Here is a 26,385-nt window from a genome sequence, read left to right as displayed (position 1 = left end):
TATACAATATAGCTTGTTGAAATAATATTTTATTATCAGATTTACCTAATTGTTAGATAAGGCTATATTGTAAAATTAATTCAGACAATTGAGACGCCGGTACCTAGCAGAGGTATGTGTATTCAATTCAATTCAAATATATTTCGCATAAGACAAAGTCTTATGCGAAATATAAACAACATATACATGAAATCACAAAAGTAAAATCACTAAAAGTAAGTGATAACATGAACTGAAAAGAGACATGTAAATAATAACAAACGTTCAGGATATAAGAACATGGTCAATAAAATTAAATAAATAAATTTAGACTAAATTGAATCAAATCAATAGAATACCGTAGATATTACAGTTAGTCTTCTCAATTAAAATTATCATCCTAGAATTCTGCTAAGCTATAATAAGGTCTCACAGAAAGCAAGTCTTTCAACTCTTTTTTAGAGCTCTAAGGTCATTTATGCTTCTTTATAGCTTGAGGAAGGTGATTGAACATTTCGAGACCGTTGTAATTAATGGAATCTTTAACTAGGGTCGAAGAAGGCAGCAGTAATTTAAAGCTGAATCTTTGCCTGGTTTGATACATTGGCGCGTCCAAGTTGTTAAACAATACCTTCTTTTTGAAGAGAAGGCAGATTGTCTCATATATAAATGAGGAGACGAAAGTTAGGATTCTGTTAGAGGCAAAAAGAGGCCGACAAGAGTCCCTAGGCTTGGCTTTGCATATGCATCGTATTGCACGTTTTTGTATTAGTAATACTGATTGAAGGCATGTGGTAGAACGCATACCCCAAAAGCAAATACCATAACGAAGATGGGATTCAAAAAGGGAATGATAAACCATTCTAGCTTCTGCAGATCCGAGCTCAAATGCAGTTACTCGTATTGCATAACATCCAGAGGAGAGCTTCGATTTCAAAGTATCTACATGTTTGTTGAATTTTAAATTACTGTCAATGAATTTAGAAGTTGGTACGTTGTCAATTTGAATATTGTTTAGAGGTATGGCTGGAATCTGACAACGATAGGACAGTACTTTTGTTTTTGATAAATTCAAGCTCAAGAGATTTGAGTGAAACCAGTCTTTCACTTTCGTGATGTCATTCTTAATAATTTCATACATCGTATGGTTGTTAGGAGCATGCCATAAAATTGTAGTATCATCAGCAAATAAAGTAAATTTTCCTTGGATGTCTATAGATGATAGGTCATTAATGTAAATTAAGAATAAAAGTGGGCCCAGTACCGAACCTCGTGGGACGCCGCAAGTACTTTTACCTTCATTTGACCATCTGGGTGCGATCTGCTAAGTATGACTCAAACCACTTAAGACTTATTCCAGTTATACCATATCTACTGAGTTTCCGTTAAAGAATTTTATGATTCACACAATCAAATGCTCATATAAATAAGGACAATATTGTATGTTTAATCTTCCTTTTGAAGATAATCACTTGGTGGCTGGAACATGTGTTGAGGTGTTAAAAATAACGATTTGGTGTTGGGATAAAACTCCAGTAATATTCATTACTACACCAAAGGTTCCAAACAGTGAATCACAAGAAGGTTATGCACCCAAAAAAACAATAGGAATCATTGAGTGCTCTACAAAAAAACAGTTCTAATATATGTTTTTCATTCAGTAACCAATCCCGTTGACTCTCAGTTTAGTCAAAGGTAGATTGCACTGGTTTCAATCTCTTGATTCCGGGAAATGCTTTTAACGGTCGGTGTGGTTCATTGAAGCTTGTTTAGTATATGCCGAATGCCTCCTACACATGTACACATGAACTCCGATCAATATAACCAATCTAATCTATTTACGTTTCCGCCTACCTCGACATACCAATTTAATCAGCGTATTTCCTGTTTGCCGTGAAATATAAACCAACAGTTATTGTCACAAGGAATAATACTATTGGACCGTCGACTGTGGTTTTGTAATCACATTCGACAAAATAGTGGAATCCGTCAATGGAGTGCGTAGTAGGTATTTGAAATGCAAAAGTCATGAAGTAGATTCTACGGTCAATATAATAAAGAATATAGTACACTTTTCGAACACATTTGGAGTTAGCTATGTGCCTAGTTTCTGAACATACTGGAACTGAAATATTCATATTGAGTGACGACATCTAGATTTCAAAATTCGAACGTCAAATTTTTTCCACAAAAAAACCGTAGGCATTAATATTCCAGTACCAGTTGCTCAAGTAACTAGTAGAATTAAAAAGTTTTATTCAGTGAGCCAGTGTCCCAGAAGATATGGAAATAGTTGAAGAATTGAAATTTTAACTCACACCGAATGAAAAACTTCGCTATTACTTGTGAGTACGAAAATATTTCGAATTACGTATTAGCAAATATCTAAACCAGGTGGGAGTAACGTTCTTAATCTCAACGGGCCAATTGAAATTTTGAAATTTTTGGCGGGCCGCACATAAAGGAACACTCATTAATAACTTACAAAACTTTATTCAGTATGAACAATAGAATAAAAGTATATAAAATTTTTAAAAAAGTGAAGATTTCATATACAAGTTTTAATGCAAAATAAAAACAAACAAGAAAAGAACAAAAGAACGAATCTTTTTGAAGTTTTAATGAGAAATTCGGCACTGTTTTTTTGAACATTTGGAATCGTTATTGTCTATATATTGTGCGTATTTTTGAAAAGTAATAACGTATTCTGTTTCAAAATGCGGAAAGTGAGACACATTATTCTGCAAAATATGCTGTTTCCACAATTTTAATTCACGGTCAAATCCCTGAATTTCATCACACAAATTTTCTTTTGCTTTGAAATTCCACATTAAGATCATTGACATGCTGAATCATGTCGATGAGAAACCCAAAATATCCCTTCATATCCAAAAACAATTGTATTTTGCTTTTTAAGTCGTATACTCTTTTAAGCATTGCACCTCTACGAAACCAACGTACTTCGGTATTAAAAACCACATCGCCATATTCAGTTTCTAAATCATTTAGGAATTCTTTAAATTAACAATGATTCAACGCGCGCGACTTCAGTTCAATTATTGGTACTATGACATTTGGCGAACTCAATCTGTTCGCACATAAATTTTCCTCATGAATTATGCAGTGGTTAACAAATATTTCTTTTCCTGTGACTTTCTCAATGTCTTTCCAATACTCCTACCTCCATGTTTGATATTGCTCGTACTCCATCTGTCGATATACCAATAATCATTTCTAATAAAATTGAAAAATTTTCCAACACAGACTTCAGTTCATCGTATAGTTCTTTGCTGGTTGTAGTCCCTTGCATTGGAAACAGTGAACACAATTCTTCGGTAATAATAAATTTGGTGTCAATACCACGTAAATTGTGCTGTATTGCTAATATCGCATCTCTCATCGAGTGCCAAAGAACAGTATTCGAATTTTGCAATGCGTTCGAGAAGCGTTGTTGCTATGTTCTTGGACAAGTCTTCAATTCTCCTTGCAATGGTGAATTTTAAAAAACTAATGTTTATATAAAATTTATTTGATCAAGAAATGCTATTTCTGCAACATCAGCCAGACATTCTTTTATCATCCCTCCATCCTCAAAAAAAATAATTTGTTGCCAGTATTTGACTGACATCAGAACTTGCCTTTACTGCCGTATTTGATAAAATAGCTTTATTTTTTAAAATAGCCTGTTGTTTTCCCAAGTTTTTCTCAATATGATTAAAGTTATCTATCTGGAGTTGTCCTGTTAGATAGATTTCAATATTGTTGTTCATGTTCTGTATCGTAATGCCTTTTTTATGTTATATTCTTTCAATTTCAACACAGTCTCTGAGCATATCAAGTGTACAGCTTTATCTTTCACGAAAGTGAAAAAATAAACAAAATTCCACTGTTCTTGGAAATGCCTGAACTCATCCGCAACCTTTCCTTTATTGTTATCTTTTCCGACATTCTATTATGGATTGAAATATTGAAAGTTACAAAAATATGTAGAAAAACTTAATTTTGAATAAAAAAACTCTAATATCACCCTTTCGACACTAATATTGCACTCACGCCCTTCAAGAAACATAAGAATTGCTAAAGTTGCTAACAAATTGTTGACAGTTTACCAGTCGACTGATTGTGTGATAGAAGCAAATACAAAAAAGTACAGACGCGGCGCCGACAAGTGTGTATCTCGTCACAAAAATTGTTTCACTTTATTTTGTACTACCATTTTATTATAATTACTTTTATAACAATATATTGATGGGATAATGTCGATAAAATAAATTCAATTTTATAAATGCTTGGCAGGCCGTATAAATATGTTTAACGGGTCGCGTGTTGCTCATCTCTAATCTAAACCATTTCTTTATTTTTTCAGTTTTGCGTAAACACTAGCGCCTCCTTGTGTTAATATTCTCGAACTATTCTTCAAGTGGTTGAAACGACTCAGTCCCTTTTATTTTTATTATAAGGTTTTGCGAGGGGGTTGAGTATTGTGAAACAGAAAACAAAAAATTATAACCACTTAAATAAGGATACATTGAATAGTACCTAATCGTTTTCAAGCATCCATGCGAGTAGGCTTGAAAATTGAGTCATTTTATTGAAATAATATCAGGAATAAGTACTTACACTTTAACTTGAGTTACATTGAAACTTTTTAATCTACATTGAAATTTTTCTAACTCATAGATTGTCTCGTTGTTACAAGCTCTACTTCCTTGAAACAAAATCTTAGTTAAATGAGACATCCGATATGTATTAAAATGAGACAAAAAATCTGACGGATTCTAAATATTATGAATTGTGTCCCAAATTTTTTCACGTGATAGATTGGCTGATACCTAATGGAAATCTGTTTTCATGTAACACTGTAGTGCTTACAAAACTGTAAAAAAGCATCTTTAGGGGCATTCAACACCAGTACTGAACATCTTCAAAGTATAGTGATTGGTAAAAAGCGGGTTGCAGTCTTAATATAATTTTTATAACTAGAAAGTTCTGAAAATCTTTAGATATAATACTATTACAACTCTCTAGTCTTCGACCATCTGACCTGATGATCTCTATAGATATTTATTCAACGGATAAAACATATAATTTTTCACTGACAAAAACTAATCAAATATACGACAACGATGAAAATTCAGAAGCTTGGCAAATCTTTTTTTTTATGCTTCACTTGAGATTGATTCAAAGAGTTCAACAATTATCAATAAATATTATTTATAATATATTAATGTGTGAATAAATTAGTGAGTGTTTCATTGCTTGAATATAATATGTGTTTTGTATAACTAAAACTATAATTTTCCTGTTTGTCTTCTCTATTCAAAAATCAATGTTTCATGTTTCTCATTTGTTTGAATCAGAATAACATCATTCTACACCAAAAAATTTCATGTAAGATAACACATATATATCACGCTTTCACAATGAACTTCGAAAAGGTCAATCAACTTCTCCAGAAATCAAATAAGACCAAATGTAAAGAAGTCCAGATATTTATTTCGCCTCTTTTTCTCTCTCTCTAATATCGTCCTTCTCTTTTTTCTTTTTTGCTTTGTTATGTTTCTATTTCCGCTATTGTCTTCATCTTCTTTTTCTTTTATTTTTTGTCGCTTTTATATCTCTTCTTTCTTTTTCTCTCCACTCACCTTCTGAATATTTTTCATTCTTCGTTTATCTATTGCCACTCTTTGCTCTGGCTAACCTCTCATCGGCAATGGTCGTTTTGGTCGTTTTTCACCTCTTCTTTATATGTCTATTTTCAACCCTCTTTTTTTATCATCTGCAAATCTTTTTTTTCCTTCTGTTTCCGTCATAGTTTCAATTTTGCTCTTTCCTTTCCCTCTCTCTCATCAAGAAAATCAATAAGGTTAACTGTAGATGTTATAAACATGTGATGGTGATATTTAATGTATATTGTTACCATGTAACAAAATTAAATCGCCGTGCAACATTTATGTTACATCCTGAAAATATCACTGTCATAATTATTAACAATAACATAAAAGGAATTGAAAAAGGCAGGATTATTTGGTAATTGAATTGCATAAATACATATGTAATGAGGTATCTATAAATTATGCCATATCGTCACATATAATTATCAAACATGAATTATTATATTTTCTACCCTCGTCCGCCAATGTCCAGTTTCATTAATCCGGTTATCTGGTCCACATGACGTCACGAGCTAGCCACCTTCCAGATTCATCCCCCTTCAATGTAAGATTCAACTTAGTCGATTTAGTAGGCAGTGAAAAACAGCTGAGTGCGTGATAGAAACAGTCGAAGACAGTATGTTCAATATTTGTGCGTATTTTCATTAATTGTCACTCGGGTGAAGTTTTTTTGAAATTATCTGTCCAAGTTTGAAGGTGAAGTGGTGTGATTTTTATTATTGAAAATGAGCTACTGGAATTACTATTATTATGGATACCCGATGTATCAGGTTCGTAAAAGAAACTAATAGGGAACAACTAATTACGGGTGTGAAAGCACAAATCATAGTTAAACTGCTCAAGCAGTTTAACTATGAGTTCAAAAGGGATTTTCTCTCATATGGAGAACTTGATGGTTGAGGAAAGTGGGGCTTCTGAAGAAAAATGTAAAATGTAGCATCTCGACTGTCCTCGTATCGTATCAGCATTGTGAAATGTTACTATATTAATGTTTATCCTTTTAATCTCACTCAGCTCTTGCCTCAAACAAAATCAATTTTTTCTGAAACACACAGGTCTTCCTCCACGAATAATAATAAAACCTCGGCTAGGTCAAATGCATGATTTTTCAGTCTCAAGTACATTCTATTAATCGCGTTAATCGCATTAAATGTAACAACATGCTGAGATTCGAGAGTAGAGAGGGTATTATTCCACCTTGGACTCCAACAAACAGAACAACCATAATGGCAGGATGGTCGGAATATAGTCTGCGGAGTTCGAAGAGAAAATCTCGATATTTCATAAGTTTTTCCACCTCTTTTCGGACGATATTTGTCTCGTCAGGAGCCTAAAACTCCACGACAAATATCTTCTTGCTCTGGTAGTCGAGAAGGACTTATTAGCTTGTATGAGCCCGAGTGTGTAGAACGAATAGTTCCAATAAATTCGGCACTTCCCATTCTCCACAAGGGTTTCAATATCCCCCGGAGCGTAGGGCAACATCGGTGTCTCGTCAATACCGTAAAAGTGCCATATGTGGTAATGAGGCACTCTTAGGGCCGCGTTATATCGATGGATATAGGCTGAGACCGCATTGCAGGACATGCAAGTCCATTAGGGAGTCAGACGCCTCGCGGCAGGCTCTACACCTTGTGTCAGGAACCTCTATACCATCACGCGACTACGGTAGACTAAGATGTTGATAACATCATCCTGGCAGGTCACGAAGAACCCCTCAGTTTTCGTTTTCAGCCCACTCGACCTGATGAAAGCGAAGATCATGCGCTTTGATGAGCCGATTTCTTCAATGTTTTTGACGAAGACCCCATGCATTGGCTTATCTTTGTGTTGTCGCAGGAGTGAAGTGATTTCTGCGGTTTTTATATGGGCCTTTTGCTGAACGGATTCCGACTTAGTGACAGATTTGTGATCAACTCGTTCAGTGTCAAAAACTAAACCGAGTTCACCAGCTGCTCGAGCATCTTCTCTGAAGAGAAATGCTTCAATTTTTGCTCTCTCATGGTTGCAAACCATGCAGAGAAGAGAATCCGAACTCCTGACGACTTTACAAGCTCTATCCACTACCATTCTGTCATGTTCACACTCCAAACTGAAAAGTCCATAGCCTCTCTGTTATAATTGCTATTATTATTGTTATTATTTTCACCGTAATGTGCGCTGGTCAGGCCCTATCCCCCGAAATCCCAATACATTCGGGAGGTCGCGCCAGCATTATCAACCAACGACAACTCCCCACATCGTGGTGTAAGTGATCATTGGGTCCAAGAATCATGTGCCCTGAGCAAGCGCAGTGAGCCAAGAATAACAGCCTTCTGCGTCTGTGCGGCTAAGATTTCTGCCTTAGTGCGGCAAGCCGGTATGATTTTGAAATTCGAGAGTATGGAGGGCATCATTTCACCAAGGACAGAGCAACCATCTTGACAGAGTGATCTGGATACAGTCTGCGGAGTTCGAAGAGAAAATCTCGGTATTTTATCCGTTTTTCCTCCTCTTTTCTGACGATATTCGTCTCGCCAGGAGCTGAAAACTCCACGACAAATATCGTTTTGCTCTGGTGGTCGAGAAGGACTACATCAGGCTTATTAGCTTACATGAGCCTGAGTATGGGGAACGGATAGTTCCAATATATTCGGCACTTCTCGTTCCCCACAACGGATTCAATATCCTTCAGAGAGTAGGACAACACCGGTATCTCGACAATACCGTAAGAGTGCCGTAGATGGTAATATAGCACTCTAAGGGCCGCGTTATGTCGATGGATATAGGCCGAGACCGCATACGCTGGACATGCTGATAGCAGGCGCTTTGATAAGCCATGGTCTCCAATGTTATTGAAGAAATCCCATGCATTGGCTAATCCTTGTGGTTCCACGTTCAGAGTCGAAAACTATACTATTATTATTATCATTATTATTATCATTATTATGAAAACCGAGGAACACCAAATCATAATTTCGTTCAATCCACTACGTCAAAAATATTCAAGAATGAATATAATCTGGTCTCGTCTTTTCACTTTCCCGTGAAATGTAATGTGTATTTGAGTACGAATATATAATAATGCATGTAATAATATTGAAAAAAGTGTCTCCTCCTCCTGGACCTAATGATCAGTCACCGCACGGCATGAATAGTGGTCATTGACCAATGAAGCCCTTTTTCTTTATATTAAAAAAAATGTTCAAAATATGTTTTTCCGTTAACCAGCTGTCACACCTCCACAAACAACAACCCTCAGGAGTCGAAACTTGTGCGAGCTAAGGACTAACGAGGTCTTACCTTTTACCGTGTGATTCCTAACAGGGGTTGGACGGTAGCAAGTGAGAATCGATCGTTCAGCCTATGGCTTGAACCACCAACTTACACATAGGTCAATTGAGTGAGTGAACAAAGCACCCACGTCGAACCGCCCGGCTACCGACCTACCATCAAGTAGGTTGGAGTACTTGATCGGCAAATCCTCTTTAGAACAATTTCAATAATGATATGGTAGCTCAACCAGCGCCACCTCAGTGAAAACAATAATAATAGTTATGATAATATAGAAGGTAATATCAATTTTTGTCTGTTTGGGATGTATGATTCTTGAACCCAATGATCACTTACCTCTTTGCACTCCATACACTCTATCCAGACCATTCTGTTAGGATGATTGTTCCGATTATAGGAGTCCTAGGTGGAATGATAACTTCAATAGGATTTCAAAATCATACTGGCTTACATCGGGACGGTAGAAATTAAATCCTAGGCGGATAAATGGAGAAGGCTATTATTCTTGATTCGCTACTTCTTCTTAGGGTACTCGATTATCGGACCCAATGATAATTCATCCCCCGATTTCCATAAATGATTATTTGTTAACAATGATGGCACGTTCTCTAAATAGGTCAGAGCTTCGGGTCCAGAGCCTAACCAGCAACCGCTCTCTAAGTATTTTATTTTTGCCACCGCAAAATAGTGAGAGTTTCATGTACCTTAAAGTTATGAAAAAATGCATCATAAGATTGAAAGCAAGAGTGATGTCTAATAGTTTCCATTTTCAGAAAAGTCGTTCTGATTTACAAAGCGTCAAATTCAGACTTTTGAGCCAAAAAATGTTTTTGAATAATCAAAGTCAAATTCTAGTTTTGTACACTTTAGATTATCGAATGTCATATTTATATTCATAATTCAACGTCAAACTCATCTCTAAACTTTGGCCCCTCTCATTTCGCTGCTATATTAGTCCATAATTAAGTATAAGTATATCGTAAATTTCTTGGGTCTGCCTCAATAAAAATCTCCTGGACCGGTCACATTGTCATTCAAACGTCAACCATGAAATGATTTGCTTTCTAACAGTTCAGTGGTACAGGCGCAGTTCACCGACAATGGAACATATCTCGTGACGTCACACTAGCTTTCCATAAACGTGTAGTATTAAAGTTGTGTATCTTTATAACGGTTAATGCTATCAATTTAAAACTGTTGTCATTGTATTCTAGATGACAAGCAGTATATCATTATGGCTATACAACGAAGCGTAAAGTGCTTGATTATTAAATTTGACGATAAGGAATTTCTACAATGCTCCTGATAACTGCCTATAGAACAAGAATTTTACTACAAAACATTTCAGAAATAGTATGGTATTCATTATCAACGTTTTCTTTGCTAATGACAAAGCTAATAATAATATGAATTATAAATTCATTTATTTGAAATTATTTCTGGTGAAAAATAATTTCGAAATCATATGGAATTCGGAGGTTACGAAAAATTTGTTCAAAAAATTGGTTTAATCTATTTTTACGTTGAACGAAAAATAGACGAAACTGAGGATTAACGAGATCTCAACTTCCAACCTGCACAAGTGAAACGAATTAATTGAGAACTAGTGATAACATTTTATCAAGATTTATATCACATTCATTGCTTTCAGGCAAATCAGCAACAGGGTACATCGAACAAAAACAGCGGCGGATCAAGTGGAAGCAGCACTAGCAGTGGTGCACCTAGTCCTCAGGCGAAAGTCACCACAACATCTACACCCACTACATCTCCGGTTAATTCAACTACAGGAAAACCGGAACAGAAACCAGTCGAATGCAACCTATGCCACAGAAAATTTAAGAATATCCCCGCTCTCAATGGTCACATGAGATTGCATGGTGGATATTTCAAGAAAGTAAGTTGAATTTTGTAATTTATCGTTACTAAAGCGTTGGTTTCAAATTTCCCAAAGCTTGTCCAATATGATTATCCAGCTTATATGCTCACGTTCACGATTTATAACAACTGATGCTATCGAAATCAACATGAGCTCTTATGTGAATTTTTTTTTAACGTTATCAAACCGGTTAAACAGAATGAGGATGAGAATTTCAAAACCGGATTCGTTGTCTTCTGTAAACACCCTCATTTTTTTGGAAGAAGAATTAGTGAAGTGATTGCCCTGTTAGACAGAAAAATATTTGTGTTTCAGAAATATTTTTCCATGTGGTACAGTCCTTGCTCAAAAATGTCTTTGAAACATATGCTTATAACTAAATAGAACTGGCCGATACTTGATGAAAATCCATATCAAAACTAATTACTACATTTTATTGTATGATTCTCACTTTAAAGGGTTTTACAAAAACCGCGACACGTGTTTCGCTACACAATAGCTTTCTCAAGCATAAATTAAAACTAAAGGTTACTTCTAAATTACAACCATTTTATACTCTAACCTTTGACCTATTCATATGCCTAATTTCTAGTAAATTAGTCTACCTGAAAAGGTCAGATATGAACTCATTAACTATATCATAAAAGTATTGTAAATATACTGTTACTTGGAAATGAATAGATCCAATAATGGCGAATTATTCAATTCAGTTTGATCGTTCATAAGATTGAATTTGTTTATTTCCATACTCTCCAACAGGCCAAGTTTCAAACCTTTCTTTTGAAAATTGTGGACTTTTATCTTTGTTATTCTTAATATACATGCCTAAGTTTTTGTTGGTTTTGAAAGCAATATTCACACCTTTGCTGTGCAGAAAATTTGAAATATTTGTAGTAGGTTTGCCTAAGTAGGTTAAGGTTCTGTAACTTTTTTCCTCTTCTCTTCGAATTGGGTAAACTTCTTTCAAAGCTTGACTGTATAACTTTTTTGATAATAAAGAATGTATTAGACTGCTATCGTAATCATTGTTGACAGAAAATAACATTGTTTTTACGCGAGTTGATAAAGGTAAAACGGTCACAGCCATGAACAAAAAAGAATACATAGAGAAGACTGAACTTTCTAAATGCTGGCATGTACGATAGTCTCAGAGAAACGACCCCACCCATTTATATCAGAAATAAGTCAAGGAAACTTTGAAAAATATCCATTGTGTCATGGTAAAACGGAAAAATTCCGATCGTTAGTCATGAACCTACAACCACCTAAACTTTATTCGTTAATTAAATTACACAAAGATAACTACTCGATTAGACCGGTAGTTTCTTTCCTCACAGCTCCTTCAGTTAAAATATCCGAAAAACTCATTGCAATTATTCAAAACCACAATGAAATTCAAGATATTACACTTCCTGATAATGCCAAATTAATTTCATTTGATGTAAAGAATTTGTTACCCAGTATTCCTCCGAATGAAACGATTACTCTTGTAGATAATCTATTGGACGAGAAGTATATCAATCCGGTAGTGAAAAAGGAAATATTAGACTTGCTTACGGTGTGTTTGTCACAGAATGATTTCCAATTCAATGAAACTTTTTACTCATCCTGCAAAGGTCTCATAACGGGAAACCCACTTACTCTATCCTGGCAGAGATGTTCATAGACGATTTGGAGAGAAAAATACACAGTTACCCACTGGTAAGAAGATTTGTGTATTGGTATAGATATGTGGATGATATGCTGGTATGTTTCATAGGAACGAAAAGACAGCTGACTAACTTTTTGAATTTCATCAATTCTCTCCATCCTTCTATCACATTCACAATGGAGATGGAAAAGGACGACTCTATACATTTTTTGGACTTGACAATAACATAGGTTAACAGCAAACATGATTTTTCAATTTATCGTAAACCAGCACATACAGATGTTATTATTAATAATTCATCCACCCACCCGTATCAGCACAAAGTAGCAGCTTTCAACAGTATGATCCACAGACTAATAAATGTGTCCTTGTCAGAGGCGAATTTCAATGAAGGATGGAACATAATAAAACAAATAGCTGTCAACAATGATTACGATAGCTTTGTCAAGCTTTGAAAGAAGTTTACCCAATTCGAAGAGAAGAGGAAAAAATGTATATAACCTTAACCAACTTAAGCCAACCCACAACAAATATTTCAGATTTTCCGCACAGCAAAGGTGTAAATATTGCTTTCAAAACCAACAACAAGTTAGGCATGCACATTAAGAATAACAAAGATAAAAGTACAGTTTCAAAAAAATCGGGAGTGCATTAATTATCATGTGGATCATGTCCGATGTTTTATATTGATCAAACTGGAAGAATGTTCAAAGCCTGCATAAAGGAACACAAATATAGTTTCCAGAATGGAAAAATAAATTCCACATATACCACTCACTTGATCACAGGACATGAGTTCAACCATGAATACAAACCCCTCCATTTCCAGAAGAAAGGTTTGAAACTTATCCTGTTGGAGAGTATGGAAATAAACAAATTCAAAAACTTTCAATATCTTATGAACGATCAAACTGAATTGAATAATGCACCAATATTAAATCTGTTCATTTCCAGGTAAAAATAGTTAGAAATATTTACGGTACTTTGGATAAACTTATGATATAGTTAATGAATTCATACCTGTTCTTTTCAGGTAGATTCATTCTGTAGAAATTAGGCATACCATTAGGTAAAAGGTTAGAGTATAAAATGTTTGTAATTTAGAAGTAACCTTTAGTATTAATTTATGCTTAAGAAAGCTATTGTATAGCGAAACACGTGTCGCGGTTTCTGTAAAACCCTTTATAGTGAAAATTATACAATAAACTGTAACAATTAGTTTTTACATATGCTTGTGTGATTTTGCCGAAATGAAGTATTTTTTGTTACACCTTCGTTACACATTCGTCCATGATTAACTTATTTCAAGGATCAAACTACATTGTATGAGGTGTACAATAAAACGTTTGGAACCTGTTGATATAATCTACTCGCATACTATTAAAATAGGAAATATTTAATTATTTTCATATATTTTTGTGATAAATTTACAAAAAAAACTACTTGATCGATTTTTAATATTCTCTCACCTATGGAAAAACCACATTACATCAGAGACATGGGCTCTAGTTTACGTGCGTATTTGAATAAAAATAGGGATTCATATAAAAATTGGGGCTATTGAAGTTATCATGTGTCCCGTACTGCAAACACTTTTGATGATACATGAAAATAGGGTACTACTATCATTAATAAAGTCACACAAAAACTGTTTTTTGTTCGAATCCGTCAATCAAAACTCGAGTAAAATCGGATAATGACATTCGTATCACACTGATAATCATTATCCAACTAAATATTAAAAAATTATGTTCATGTAAATTTGTCTTCGGATTATTGAATCCCTTCGACTGGAAATTACAACGGTTATAAAATACCGTCGACTCAATTCACGATGAAATTACCGCTCTAAATTCCACTCGTACAGTGACCTATGAAAAGAATTAATGTTTATTATAATCGGTTGAACAGGTCTACAGCATTCAATCGCTAAAATATTCAGTAAAAGCTACTGAACTTTCAACTTTCAGTTCTCATGCATAGAAGGAAATAATTTAAAAAATCTTTTTTCTACAGTTTGATACAGTTGAAATCGAAATGTATTTGGAAAAACTAAAATTTTGAAAAATAAAATTAAATGGTTCCGCCCGGGATCGAACCGGGGACCTTCTGCGTGTAAAGCAGACGTGATAACCGCTACACTACGGAACCAGTTGAACATCAATCAGAAACACGTCAATTGGAAAATAATCACGTAGTTTTTTTAAATGAATATATTTTTCTGAATATGGTTGATAGCAATAAAAACAAAACACAATTGCTGGTAGTTCTGATACTATTTTCGTTGAAGACGCCGTTTTATTATAATATTCATAAAATTATAATAGGACTACAGAATAAAATAATTGTAATATGTTTGGAATCAAATTTTAGATAAAACGAGTCATACCCTTGTTCTGTTTACCTACTTAGTATGTTTACTACCCTGACGGAACTTTAATTGGACTTTTATTTCATTATTATTTAGTATTCTATTTTTTTAGAAGTGACAAAAACTCCTGTACCTTCCCTTCTTTCTCTTCTTTTCGAATAAAATTATTTATGAATCCATTTTCAAAAAGACGGAATCAAACAACGGGGTGAAAAATATCTTCATTTTAGGGGAAGTTGGGTGTTGAAGATAAGAGAGCATTTTTCTCAGCAAATAATACACAAAAAATAAATGAGTAAGGGTTGATCTTCAAAAAATTAAAAATAATATAAATTAGAGCATCATGACCTCATTTCCTTATGATTTTCAATTGAATATTGTTAAAAGGCACTTATCTTCCATTTTTTTGATCTCTCTCAATTTTTTTTTTGTTGTTGTGGGGAATTTGTTAATATTTAATTGCAAATAATTTCACACCAGCGAGAATGATTAGACAATTTAGCGTCCAATTCAACGAATTCAGCGTCCGATGAATACAAAAAGTGATAAATTTGGATGTGTCTTTCGAATAATATTTATTGGAGAGAGTTTCGAATGGAATTTTTTTTGGAAATAATGATTTTTACCGTTTCTGTTGATTCGATAAAGAAATTGAAACTACAATCACCCATGAACGGCTGATCCGATTTCCAAAAATAAACCAGTTGCATGGAAAAATATATCAGGATCTAAAGAAGCTTCCATTTCTACATGAGAAAAAGTATCATATTTATGTGAATTTTGTCCCAACTTGATATCTAGTCCCATTCGAAAGTTGATTTTACATTTGCAATGTGAAGTAATCATTCAACAACGCCGTGGTTGTAGTTCACCGTTTTTCAACATAATAATTTCATATATAGCATGATTATCAAATATAAAGCAATGTCTCACTGGTGTGGAAAATGTTTTCATTAGAGTAAATGAATACTATAAAAAAGTTCTTAGCATGACATAAAATTTTTCAGAAAAAATAATTTTCCAGAAGGGAACCGTACCTATGTTCAATGAAAAATGTACAGCAGGACAAAAAATATTAAATTTTATGTTACTTCAAAACATTATCGTTATACGGATTAGGGAAAAGAGGTTACGGTCTGGGTTTATCTTCCCTCTACCATCTGAATTTCTGCATTATTACATTCTTAGTATCATTTACTGAAACATAAATATTCAATGGGAAAGGTAAAAGTTTCAGTGAAAGTAGAGGATATTCAAAATATATTTGATCTATCTATAAATGGGTAACACGCGAAATGTTTCATTTAGTTTTTGATAAAATCACTCTAGAAAAATGTTTAGCTCGAAAATACAGGGTGTTCATTTGAAAATGGTAATTTGAAAACTTCCCACCCTTGATATCTTCCCCCTTCCAGTAAAAAGTGAAAACTTTGAATGAATATTTTCCATGATAATAATTAAACAACGTTCACAAACATTTTTCAATTCTAGACGCGCTTTATTAACATCGTAGCTTCATCATTACTACCGATGAAGCTACGGTGTTAGCGAAATGAGTCTAGAATTGAAAAAATGTTTGTTGGAATTATTGTTTAATTATTTTCATGGATAGTAACAAATTGAGTGGGCATACTTGGAATCTGGCTGTAAATCAAATTATCTAAAAGATCAATTCGATTAGGCCAGTCTCAAATTACCTACACTGTAGGTTAATGGACTGATACCTATCCAGAAAATAACTACTCCCCTGGCTAATACCACAAAGGGCGTTGGATTATATCCGACAAGTGTCAGTGCAGGGTTCTTCACTGAAGTTATTCCTTCATATGCTGTTGGTGATACAACTGCCGCAATAGATTTTCAATTATTGAAACACATTTGCAGACCGGTTTAGGGCCGTTTGGCCACTCGTTAGTGCAAGGTAGTTTCTATCATTAACACAAAGTCAATGATTTCCGATAATTGAAAATCGAATTTCTTCGGAGTGTCATTCCTCGAACCAGGCTGAAGCGAACAACAAACAGGTTTTACAGCCAGTCTACAAGTCAGCCCACTCAACTTGTGACATTTTCTTCTTTATACGAGGTTTTGGGCAAATTCGGATATGCGGTTGGTTACCTCGTTCACAGGCAGATGGGGCGATGACAAATCTGTTGTTTGTTGTCCGCTTCAGTATAGTTTGAGGAATGATGGGAAATCATCAACTTTATGTCGATGATAGACACTATGGGAGAGTGTGTATGAAAGAGCCAGTTTTGAAAAACATCAAAAGAAGTTAACGTCAGGTGATGGTTATTGAATAAAATTGCTTTTTGTAAATAATCAGTTTAATAGTCATGGTTATCCAATCAAAATAAAATGAGATATCATGACAGAAATTAGTAATATGGCAACTTAAAGAAAAAAGGGAAATCTGCTCTTTCAAACAACATGTGTATGAAAGAGCTGGGTATTTGCTATGAAAGCGCCGGGTTCCTCTTTACAAAAAAAAACAGCCTTTCAGCAAATAAAAATCACCTAATGCACTATTTATCTGTTATATAAATCTTATCAAACTGTAAAAATGCTCATTTATGTGAAAATCAATTATTTATTAGTCTTAAATAACATGCAATCCACTCGTTCATAACTATTCAATATCTTGTTTTGAAAGGCCCCTAAACCGCAACATCCAGAGGTTGGAGTCTATGGCTACAATAAGGTGGAAATATCAGCAGAAGTAACTTATCCAATTTGTTTTGACCATTTTTCAGCGATGATTTCAGGAGGAGCTGAAACAGTGCCGCATCCTGGAGCCGGCTCTTTCAAAACATTTTGTCATTTAAGTTGTAACCTCAAAATACAGCTATTTCGCGTAAACATTATGATATCAATATTATCGTAAAATAATGATAAATATATACCTAACAATACAACATATCAATTTTATCAACTCATGCTGCACTCTTCCTTGTAAAACAAATTGAGTGAACCCAAAAACATAACTTTTTTATTAATGGATTTGTAGTTTTATCGCTGAAATTCCACGTATAGCCTTCGTTATTTGAACAAAGAATTGTTCAGCAAATTCAGTTTTATTTGTCAAGCTGTTCAGTGGTACCTGGGTGGGTATATAAATTGTGAAAATGGTTTACATTCTTCGAAAACGAATTGAAATGATTTTTATTCATAAAGAGCTGAAATACATAAATTTCATCCATAAGATGCAGGTTATTCACGAGTTCCATGAGGATGATTATGATTGAAAAATTTAGGAAAGAAAGTTTTTGGCTTTCTACTACTCCATCTTGATACAAAAAAAATGTGGGAATCTTTCAAAGGAAGGAAAAAAGCAATCAATTTCAATACACAGATGTGTAGATCATACAAAGAAGTAACTTTTAGACCCAAACTGGAAGACAAAACCCTCCTGAAACAGCTACTTTCATATAAACATTGAATTACATTTATGAATGAATTGTGTTTTTTCTTATAATGTTATCCACTTTGGTACTAAAGAGCCCTAAGGCAAGTTTCTTACGGCGAAACATCGGTGTCTACCAGTGAGTGAAATTTTTACCTTTTATTTAGCATACTGTGTAGAATTCCTGCGAATGATATCTGATTCAAGTCCATAACGAATGTTTGGAATACAAACTGAGTAAAGAAAAGGGTTTTTTGGATAATTCAGTGTTCACATAAAAGTAATTGTTTCGAAAGAATTTTTCTTTTGTGTAATTCAATGTTTATATGAAAATAGCTCTTTTAGGAGGGATTTTTCTTCCAGTTTGTGTCTGATATTCTTGGAAATGCCATTATTGGTCCTTTATTCATCAAATAAGACTTGACTGGCATTCTGTGCCTAGATATGCTTGAAAAGACTATCCATGCACTTATAACTCATGAGATAGAAACTCAAATTGATGCAGACAGAAATTTACTGTTGCAGAAGGATATGTGACATTTTCAACAGGGCGGTGATCCTCCTCATTATTTTCGTACCGTACCGCAGTGGTTAAATGTGCGATTCGCGGTCAGATGATTTCGCAGAAGGGAAGCAACTGAGTGGCCTCTTAGGTAACCGGATTCAACTATATTAGATTTTTTTCTTTGGGGACATCTCAAATAACCTAAAAACCATACAGGCAAGTTCTAATAACTTATGTGAGTTCAGAACGGTATTTTTTGGAAACTGCTCATCAAAGAATAATAAACTATGATATTGTTGAAAAGCAAATTGAACGCCCTTCTCATTTATTATTCTAAGGGTAGCATCTCTTTCTAGGGAAATAACCATGAGTGTTCATTCATGGCTGTTCACTATTAATTTAAAGTGTCCCCCTCGAGAATGAAAAATAACATTTTTCTTGATTTTTCATAGTACGTAGTGGAAGTGAGATATTGAGGGTAGAAAGTTTTCAAATTGACACCCTGTATATTCAAAATCCTAGTGAAATTCAAATTATGAAACAATACCAACATTATAAGTTGAAACAGTTTCATCGACTGAAAACATTAAACATTTGAATTTTATGTATAGTCCATTAATATTTTGTGTGAATTTGTTGAAATATGACGATATTATATGCACGAAATCGGAGCGGTGGTGCTATACATGCAAAGAAGGAAAGCATAAATACCTCATCCCTTCCAAATATAACAAAACAATTCACTACCTAGGTATATTGTTCTTCTTTCTCGGGACTACAGAAAAGAACGCGTTGGCATGTGTATATCTATTATTAGACTCATTTCAATGTTTGAAATAATAGGCACCTATAATTTGGTGATTAAAAAGATACTTACATGGATACTTCATGAATTTCAATAGTTCGGACTTCCATTGTCTAATATCATATAAAACGATTTGAAATCCCTGAAAAAACCAATACAAATGGAAAATTAAAAGGAATAGCTGAAAATAATAAATATATCAATGAAATGAAATTACAGTGAAATAAAATACCAAGCTGAAAAACGAATTTCCATTTTTAGACGTATTGGAACGACACTAAGTGGGAAACATATGTATACCGAAAACCCACTCACACGGGACAGTATCTGAACCACGAATTCAACCACCATCAATCGACTAAAAGAGGAGTCATCAAGACTATCAGACCATGCTTTCGGCCTCTGTAACACGAAGGAAGGTCTCGAGAAGGAACTAGACATCATCAAAAATGATCTTCAACGAAATGGCTACTCAAAAGCGACGGTGGAACAGACTTTGCCAAAAAGACAGCAAGAGCCTCACAAGAAGGAGAAGCCGTCACAACTAGTGCTTGCACTTCCGTAAATCAGTGGATTATCGGAAAGGAAAAGGAGAATTGGATCCTGCTTCAGATCCGGAAACACTATCCATAGCGGCCTCACGAAAACCAGGCCACCAAACGCGGACTGCGATTTCAAGAATTGCATTTACCGAATACCCTGTGAGTGCGGAAACTCCTACATCGGTGAAACTAAGAGGTTATTGAAAGTACGTATTGCCCAGTACAAGAAACACACACAGCGAGGGGAAACCAGCAAATCAGGAATGTCAGAGCATCTTTGGACTTATCAACATAACATCGAGTGGTCCTAAGCTCAGAGCATACACAGGAAGGAACACTGGTTTAGGAGGCAATTCAAAGAAACCGCATATATGTTGTCCAACAATGTATTCAGCCAAGCTAGCGTAGAGATACGCAACATATGGAAACCCATAATCAAGTGAAAAATGGCCAACTCCCGCCAAACGGTCATCTCCCGCTGAACCGGTGAGGCGGAAAGAGAAGATAAGTGAAAGTACTCTAATGACCCATAAATAATCATCTCTTGGAGGAATTAGTCCAGTCATCACCCGAAGACGTTTGTGGATACTAACAATCGCAACGACGTGTTATTTTCATCTATTTCTTTTAATTTTTCATTTGTATTGTTTTTTTTCAGGGATTTCAAATAATTTTATATAATACTAGTACTATGTTGCTGTATCGCTGCTGTTCCAATGTTTTGACAGAATCAGAATCAACGAACTTAGGCGTGCGCAGCGTTATAGAACAGTGCTTTCAAAAAATTGTTCTACAGCGCCATCTAGTAGTGAGTTACAGAAAAATTGATAGCCTACAAACCTTCTCTATGAAAAACTACTTGTACATGTCAAGTTTCATCACGATCGGTTGAGTAATGTAGAAGTTTATCACTTACCAACCAACCGACCAACAAACATCCATTTTTATATATTAGATTAGATTAGACAATTGGAGTCCGAACTATTGGAATTCATCATGAAACATTGTCAATCGCCTTCAAACAAACATGGATACCTTAGGCATTTCATGCTCATACGACACGCGTGATGAAGTAAGTTTGTAGTTGCGTTAGTTTTTTTCTCGTAGTGAATCACTTTCAAATTTAAAGTTGCTGTTGTTTCGAAAGTTTTGACTTTGAAGATGAAATATTTCACATACGATCGAACTTCATTCTGATCAGCCAAAGTATGAGGCATATTGACATTTACGAAAATATATTGCACGGTTTCTGGTTCATAGGTCACTATTATATTTTGGCTTAGGGTGATATTTAATAATATTGGTGAACGAACCTTCGATACGGCAGCTGCAGGAGTAAGATTCAGATGATCTTCTTTTATTCTTCCTTAATCCCGGTATTTTTCCAGACGCTGAAAGGCGGATGCCCCGCCTGAATATTGATGAATCAAATACATTACTCTTTTCTATTTCAATGTTATTTGAGGTTGAATATCTCGGTAATCAGCTTTTTTATTTATTTTTTCATACGCTTTTATTAGCTTCACCTGTATGTATGTTTATTTGTAACTCTCCTTTTCATTTCATATTTATTCCAGTTTGAATGGTCGGGATCTATATTTGACAGAATTATCGACATTATTGCTTGATCTATTCGCGGGCAGTTGGCGCTGTAAATACTAGTATTTTTCGTTCGTTATTGTTTTAAGCTTATTTAAAAAAATATTTCAGTTCGATATTTTTTAAAAGCGTGTTTTTTAGGGTTTTCAAACTATTTTTATTTTTTTATTTTGTCGACTTATCATCTATGCACAAATTGATGACGCATGAGTGAATATCTATTGATCGCACTTGTCACGCTTCGTATATCAGCATCGTCCTGAACATGATTCATAGAGGGTCAGTTGACCCCCTAAAACTCTTCATGTAATTCAGCATTCTGATATAGGGTCCGTTTTGCTTTTTTCTGCGTAGTTAATTTGATCTATCAGATTTGGCAGATTGCTTATCCAACGAACATATCGGTTACTATACGGATAACTAGACCGCACTGAACATCGATTTGTGGGCCGCCCGAGGCATATTCGTTATGTTGTATGAACTGTAGCGAATAACCGATTCCAAACAATGCTAGTTAAACTAAATTAGCTACACTCCAAATGGAGTTTCATGATAGTCGAAGAGAATTCGTACTGTTTCATGTAGATAATTACTCTAGTTACCTACCCATCGTAATATTTGCATCGGACGATTGCGGAAATTCACGGAAAAGGGTAGTTCGTTATGATGCCGATTAAAATAATTAAATGGCTTTCCGTTCAAAAAACATAATACTGCGAACATGGTTAATTCAACATCATTCTGAAAGTCAGATTTTGAGTTTGTCATCAATAAATGACCTCTTTTTCAAATATGGCATCATGAAATATCTGAATTGAATGATAAATGAATCAGTGAATTCCAAAGAATAAACTACTTCTGTAAGAAAATCTGGATCATCCTGAAGTTGTGTCAACGGTTGAAAACAGTAATGGGCCTATGTACAACAGAAGAGATGAGAAAAATCTGCTTACGCAATGGCCACAGATACAAATGAGGCAACGACGATACACCAACTAGTCTTAAGTCAGAGATTTGCTAGAACAGCGGCCTTGTAATCGAGCAGCATCAAATACACACTTACGAGAGTTCGGGGGAAATATTACTCGGTGAGCTGTCGCCGTGACCTGATTGTATTGATGATTTAGTTCTCTGAATAGCCTGATATTGTTCCTATTACCAATCAATAGGCTGATAAGGAACGAAAGCCGTTCCTCATGCATTGGCAGGGTTTCATAACATACGGGTAGAAGGCCCAGACTGTATACTTTCAAAAAAAAAAGGTTATATTGCCGATATTGCCAAATATTTACTAGCACTTAGGACAGAAAAGATTGAAATTCCCGTAATTTCAGGATTGTGTGAGCCTGCAACAGTCGCCTTTTGCAATCTATCCAGACTAGACCATTGTATTATTTTATCGAAGTGACGACCAAACTACAGGCCCTCAAGCCATGGTATTTGCAACCTAACTTGCATTAAAAACTTATGAAATAAAATCTCAATTCTAAATTATTTCTAGCGACGCGGGTTGACTTGAGATTATTATGTAAAGAATCAATTGCAATTAAAATTGCAGTATTATTTTCGTCAAGCTAATCATGACTTCTACAGATTGAAAACAATTCTAAGAGACATTTTTTAAATTTATTCTGTCTCTTATCAATACCTCTGACCTATACTCATTGACCGGACGTTCCACAGCTCCATGAGAATCGTTATTTTCCTATTTATATCACTGAACAACATATAACTTATTTTGTAAAGTATTGTGATCAGATACTTGAAAAATGTAACAAGTTACAAAACAATCTATTTCTGTTTGAAATCTGTTTTTTCGTTAACCAGCTGTCGCACCCCTACGAACGACAACCCTCAGAAGTCGAAACTTTTATGAGCTAAGGATTAACGAGGTCTTACTTTTTAACGTGTAATCCTTAACACGGGTTAGACGATAGCAAGTGAAAATCGATCGTTCAGACTAGGGCTTCAACCACCGACCAACACAGCAGTCAATTCGAGTGAGTGAACAAATCACCCACGTCGAACCACCCAGATCTTGCTTCAAAGATCACTATCAGTTCCTTCTTCTTTGAAACAAATATCTTTATTTTTCAATTATGATTTCACAACCCTTGTACCTACGTGATATTGTTTGATTGGCTTAAACTGTAATAAATAGAAATGCCCCTATTGAAATATGTAAGTACCAATCAAAGTTGCCATGGTTTGACTATGAGATATATGATTTAATCAAGAAGAGGGATAGAGCAAATACAATTTTTAAATCTAGCTGCAACAACAAGAAACAAGATAAATAGGAAACCTTTAAACTATTGAGAAATGATGTTGTCAATCTTTTGAAAAAAAAAGAAATATATTATTTTGACAATATTGACAGATATAGACATAATCCCAAAGAAATATGGAGAACTTTGAAGAGACTGGTTAACAGTAATAGCCATAATGTCTCGAAATGCATATATTTTGAATCAAATGAGCATAATCGACTATTAACGAGTAACATAGAAATAGCGTGCCGTTTTAATAATTATTTTGTTCATAGTATTAATGATATTATATAAAGTATTAGCATCACTGAAAGTTGGCACGATGTAAACAATAGTTTATATTGTAAATTCAAAAACTTCGAAATGCTCTCTATGATAGATTTGCGGAAAATAGTTAGTAATCTAGACAATAAATTCTCCATATATGAAACGCTGAACTGTAAAATGATCGAAGAGGTCTTCGAAACCATCGGTCATATTATTCTAAACTTAATTAATACATCTCTATATACAGGAAAAATACCATATAAATTGAAAAGCAGTACTGTTATTCCTATTCCAAAAATAGCAAACACCAATAAAGCCAGTGAATTTCGACCCATTAATACTTTGCCCTCAATTGAAAAAATGCTAGAAGTTGCTGTATATGATCAGTTATTACATCACGTCACTAAAAATTCAATTTTGATAGATAATCAATCGGGTTTCCGTAAAAACTTCTCATGTGAAACAGCATTACAGCTCACAATATGTAATATTAAAACTAACTTGGATAACCAGAAATATGTTATTGCTGTATTTTTTAGACTCAAAAGGAGCTTTTGAGACAATTGATGGAGAAATTATGTTGTTGAAATTGGCTCAGTATGGGATTGATGGAAAGGTGTTAGAATGGTTCAGTGATTATTTAAACAATAGAAAACAGAAAGTCCGTTTTAAAGATGCACTATCAAATGAAAAAGACATTAATGTAGGTGCTCCCCAAGGTAGCGTTCTGGGTCCACTTTTTTTTGTTTTATATTTGAACGATATTGAACTTTCTATTGAATCTGAGTTCATAAACCTATTTGCTGATGATACGTTGCTTATGTGTAGCGATATGAATTTAGATAGAGCTATTCATAAAATGGACAGGATTTTAGGAGCGGTAAATGAGTATTTATGCACTAACAAATTGAAGTTAAACGTAACAAAAACAAAAGCAATGATATTCACCACGAAATATTAATACAGTTCTCTAGATATCAACGGTATAAACCTCAATATCAATAACGAAAAAATTGAAGTTGTGTCATCAGTCAAATACCTTGGTTTTCAACTGGATAATTTTTTAGATTTTGACAATCACTTTGAATATATACAAAAAAAAAAATCGAAAAAACCATATTTTTCAGTATAATAACACAAAATTTTGTCAATGCAGTCCAAAGTAACAGTTTACGATACCATTATTCAACCACACTTTGATTATTGTGCGCCATTATTATTTTTATTCAACCTCAATAAATTAAATATGCTACAAAAACTACAAAATCGAGGGATGAGGGTAATCTTGAAAACAAATCGCCGTACTCCCATAAAAAGTATGCTTGATTGTTTGAATTGGTTATCAGTTGAAAGTAGACTCTACTATTTTACGATGACTCTAGTATACAAAATTGTAAATGAAATGGCACCAGAATATTTTAAAGATTGCATCAAATTCAATAAAAACATTCATAATTATAATACAAGAAATTCCAATAATATACATATGAACAGACCGGCATTCAGAAGTACCATGAATTCGTTAATTTTTAAGGGCTTCCACGAGTTCAATGAATTACCTGAAGAAATAAAAAAAATATATCCATTTTAAAAGATTTTAAAAGAGCACTTAAAGAATTCAAAAAAAGTAATAGAATAAAAATTGTATAGTTATTTGGAATTATTGGCTATCATTTATTGTTTTTAATTGTTTTCAATTGTTCACTAAGGTATTTGTTTCTGTAATGAAACCAAATATCACTGTTTTAATAATAAACAATTGAAAACAAATTTTTTACATAATTTTTTTTATATTTCATTGTGCTAGTGTTATTATCACACTCATATATATGTATATTAGGTTTCCTATTTCAATAAAGATTATTATTATTATTATCATTAATATATTATTAAATTTGATTTCTGCATGGTCCTGAAGTTAAAGTAATTCAACTTTCTCAAGAAAAATCATTCTTCTCAATGAATTCAGGAAAAACTTTGGGTCGAGTCGTCACTCATGAATCTTCATGTGACTTCCATTGAATAAATAATGATCCTATGAAAACTGTTTCCATCATTTCAAAGTTTGAATACAAATTTAAAACCAGTTCACTTTTTTTGAAACCCAGATTCATGTTCTGGATCAACCTGTGTTTCTTCATCAAGTATAACTTTTTTCGTGAATCC

General features: G+C 34.2%; 1 protein-coding gene and 1 non-coding gene across 8 annotated transcripts in view; one reads left to right on the top strand and one right to left on the bottom strand.

Moving 5' to 3' along the window:
- Nucleotides 1-26,385, top strand: part of LOC111504836 (uncharacterized) — a 1,217,253-nt gene that overhangs the window by 1,130,300 nt on the left and 60,568 nt on the right. For all 7 annotated transcript variants that reach the window (XM_074181149.1, XM_074181148.1, XM_074181147.1 and 4 more), the window contains one exon: nucleotides 10,579-10,824. In XM_074181149.1, coding sequence (XP_074037250.1) covers nucleotides 10,579-10,824 — 246 coding nt within the window. The remainder of the gene's footprint in view (nucleotides 1-10,578; nucleotides 10,825-26,385) is intronic.
- On the bottom strand, nucleotides 14,536-14,608 carry TRNAV-UAC (transfer RNA valine (anticodon UAC)). The gene has a single exon. It is a non-coding gene; the product is annotated as a tRNA-Val (tRNA).

The sequence above is a fragment of the Leptinotarsa decemlineata genome, unplaced genomic scaffold (assembly GCF_025532065.1).
Source record: "Leptinotarsa decemlineata unplaced genomic scaffold, Ldec_3_MD MMD2_tig00026307_RagTag_RagTag, whole genome shotgun sequence".
Lineage (NCBI taxonomy): Eukaryota > Metazoa > Arthropoda > Insecta > Coleoptera > Chrysomelidae > Leptinotarsa > Leptinotarsa decemlineata.
The sequence above is the reverse complement of the archived record's forward strand: the minus strand, read 5'-3'. Positions and strand labels throughout refer to the sequence as shown.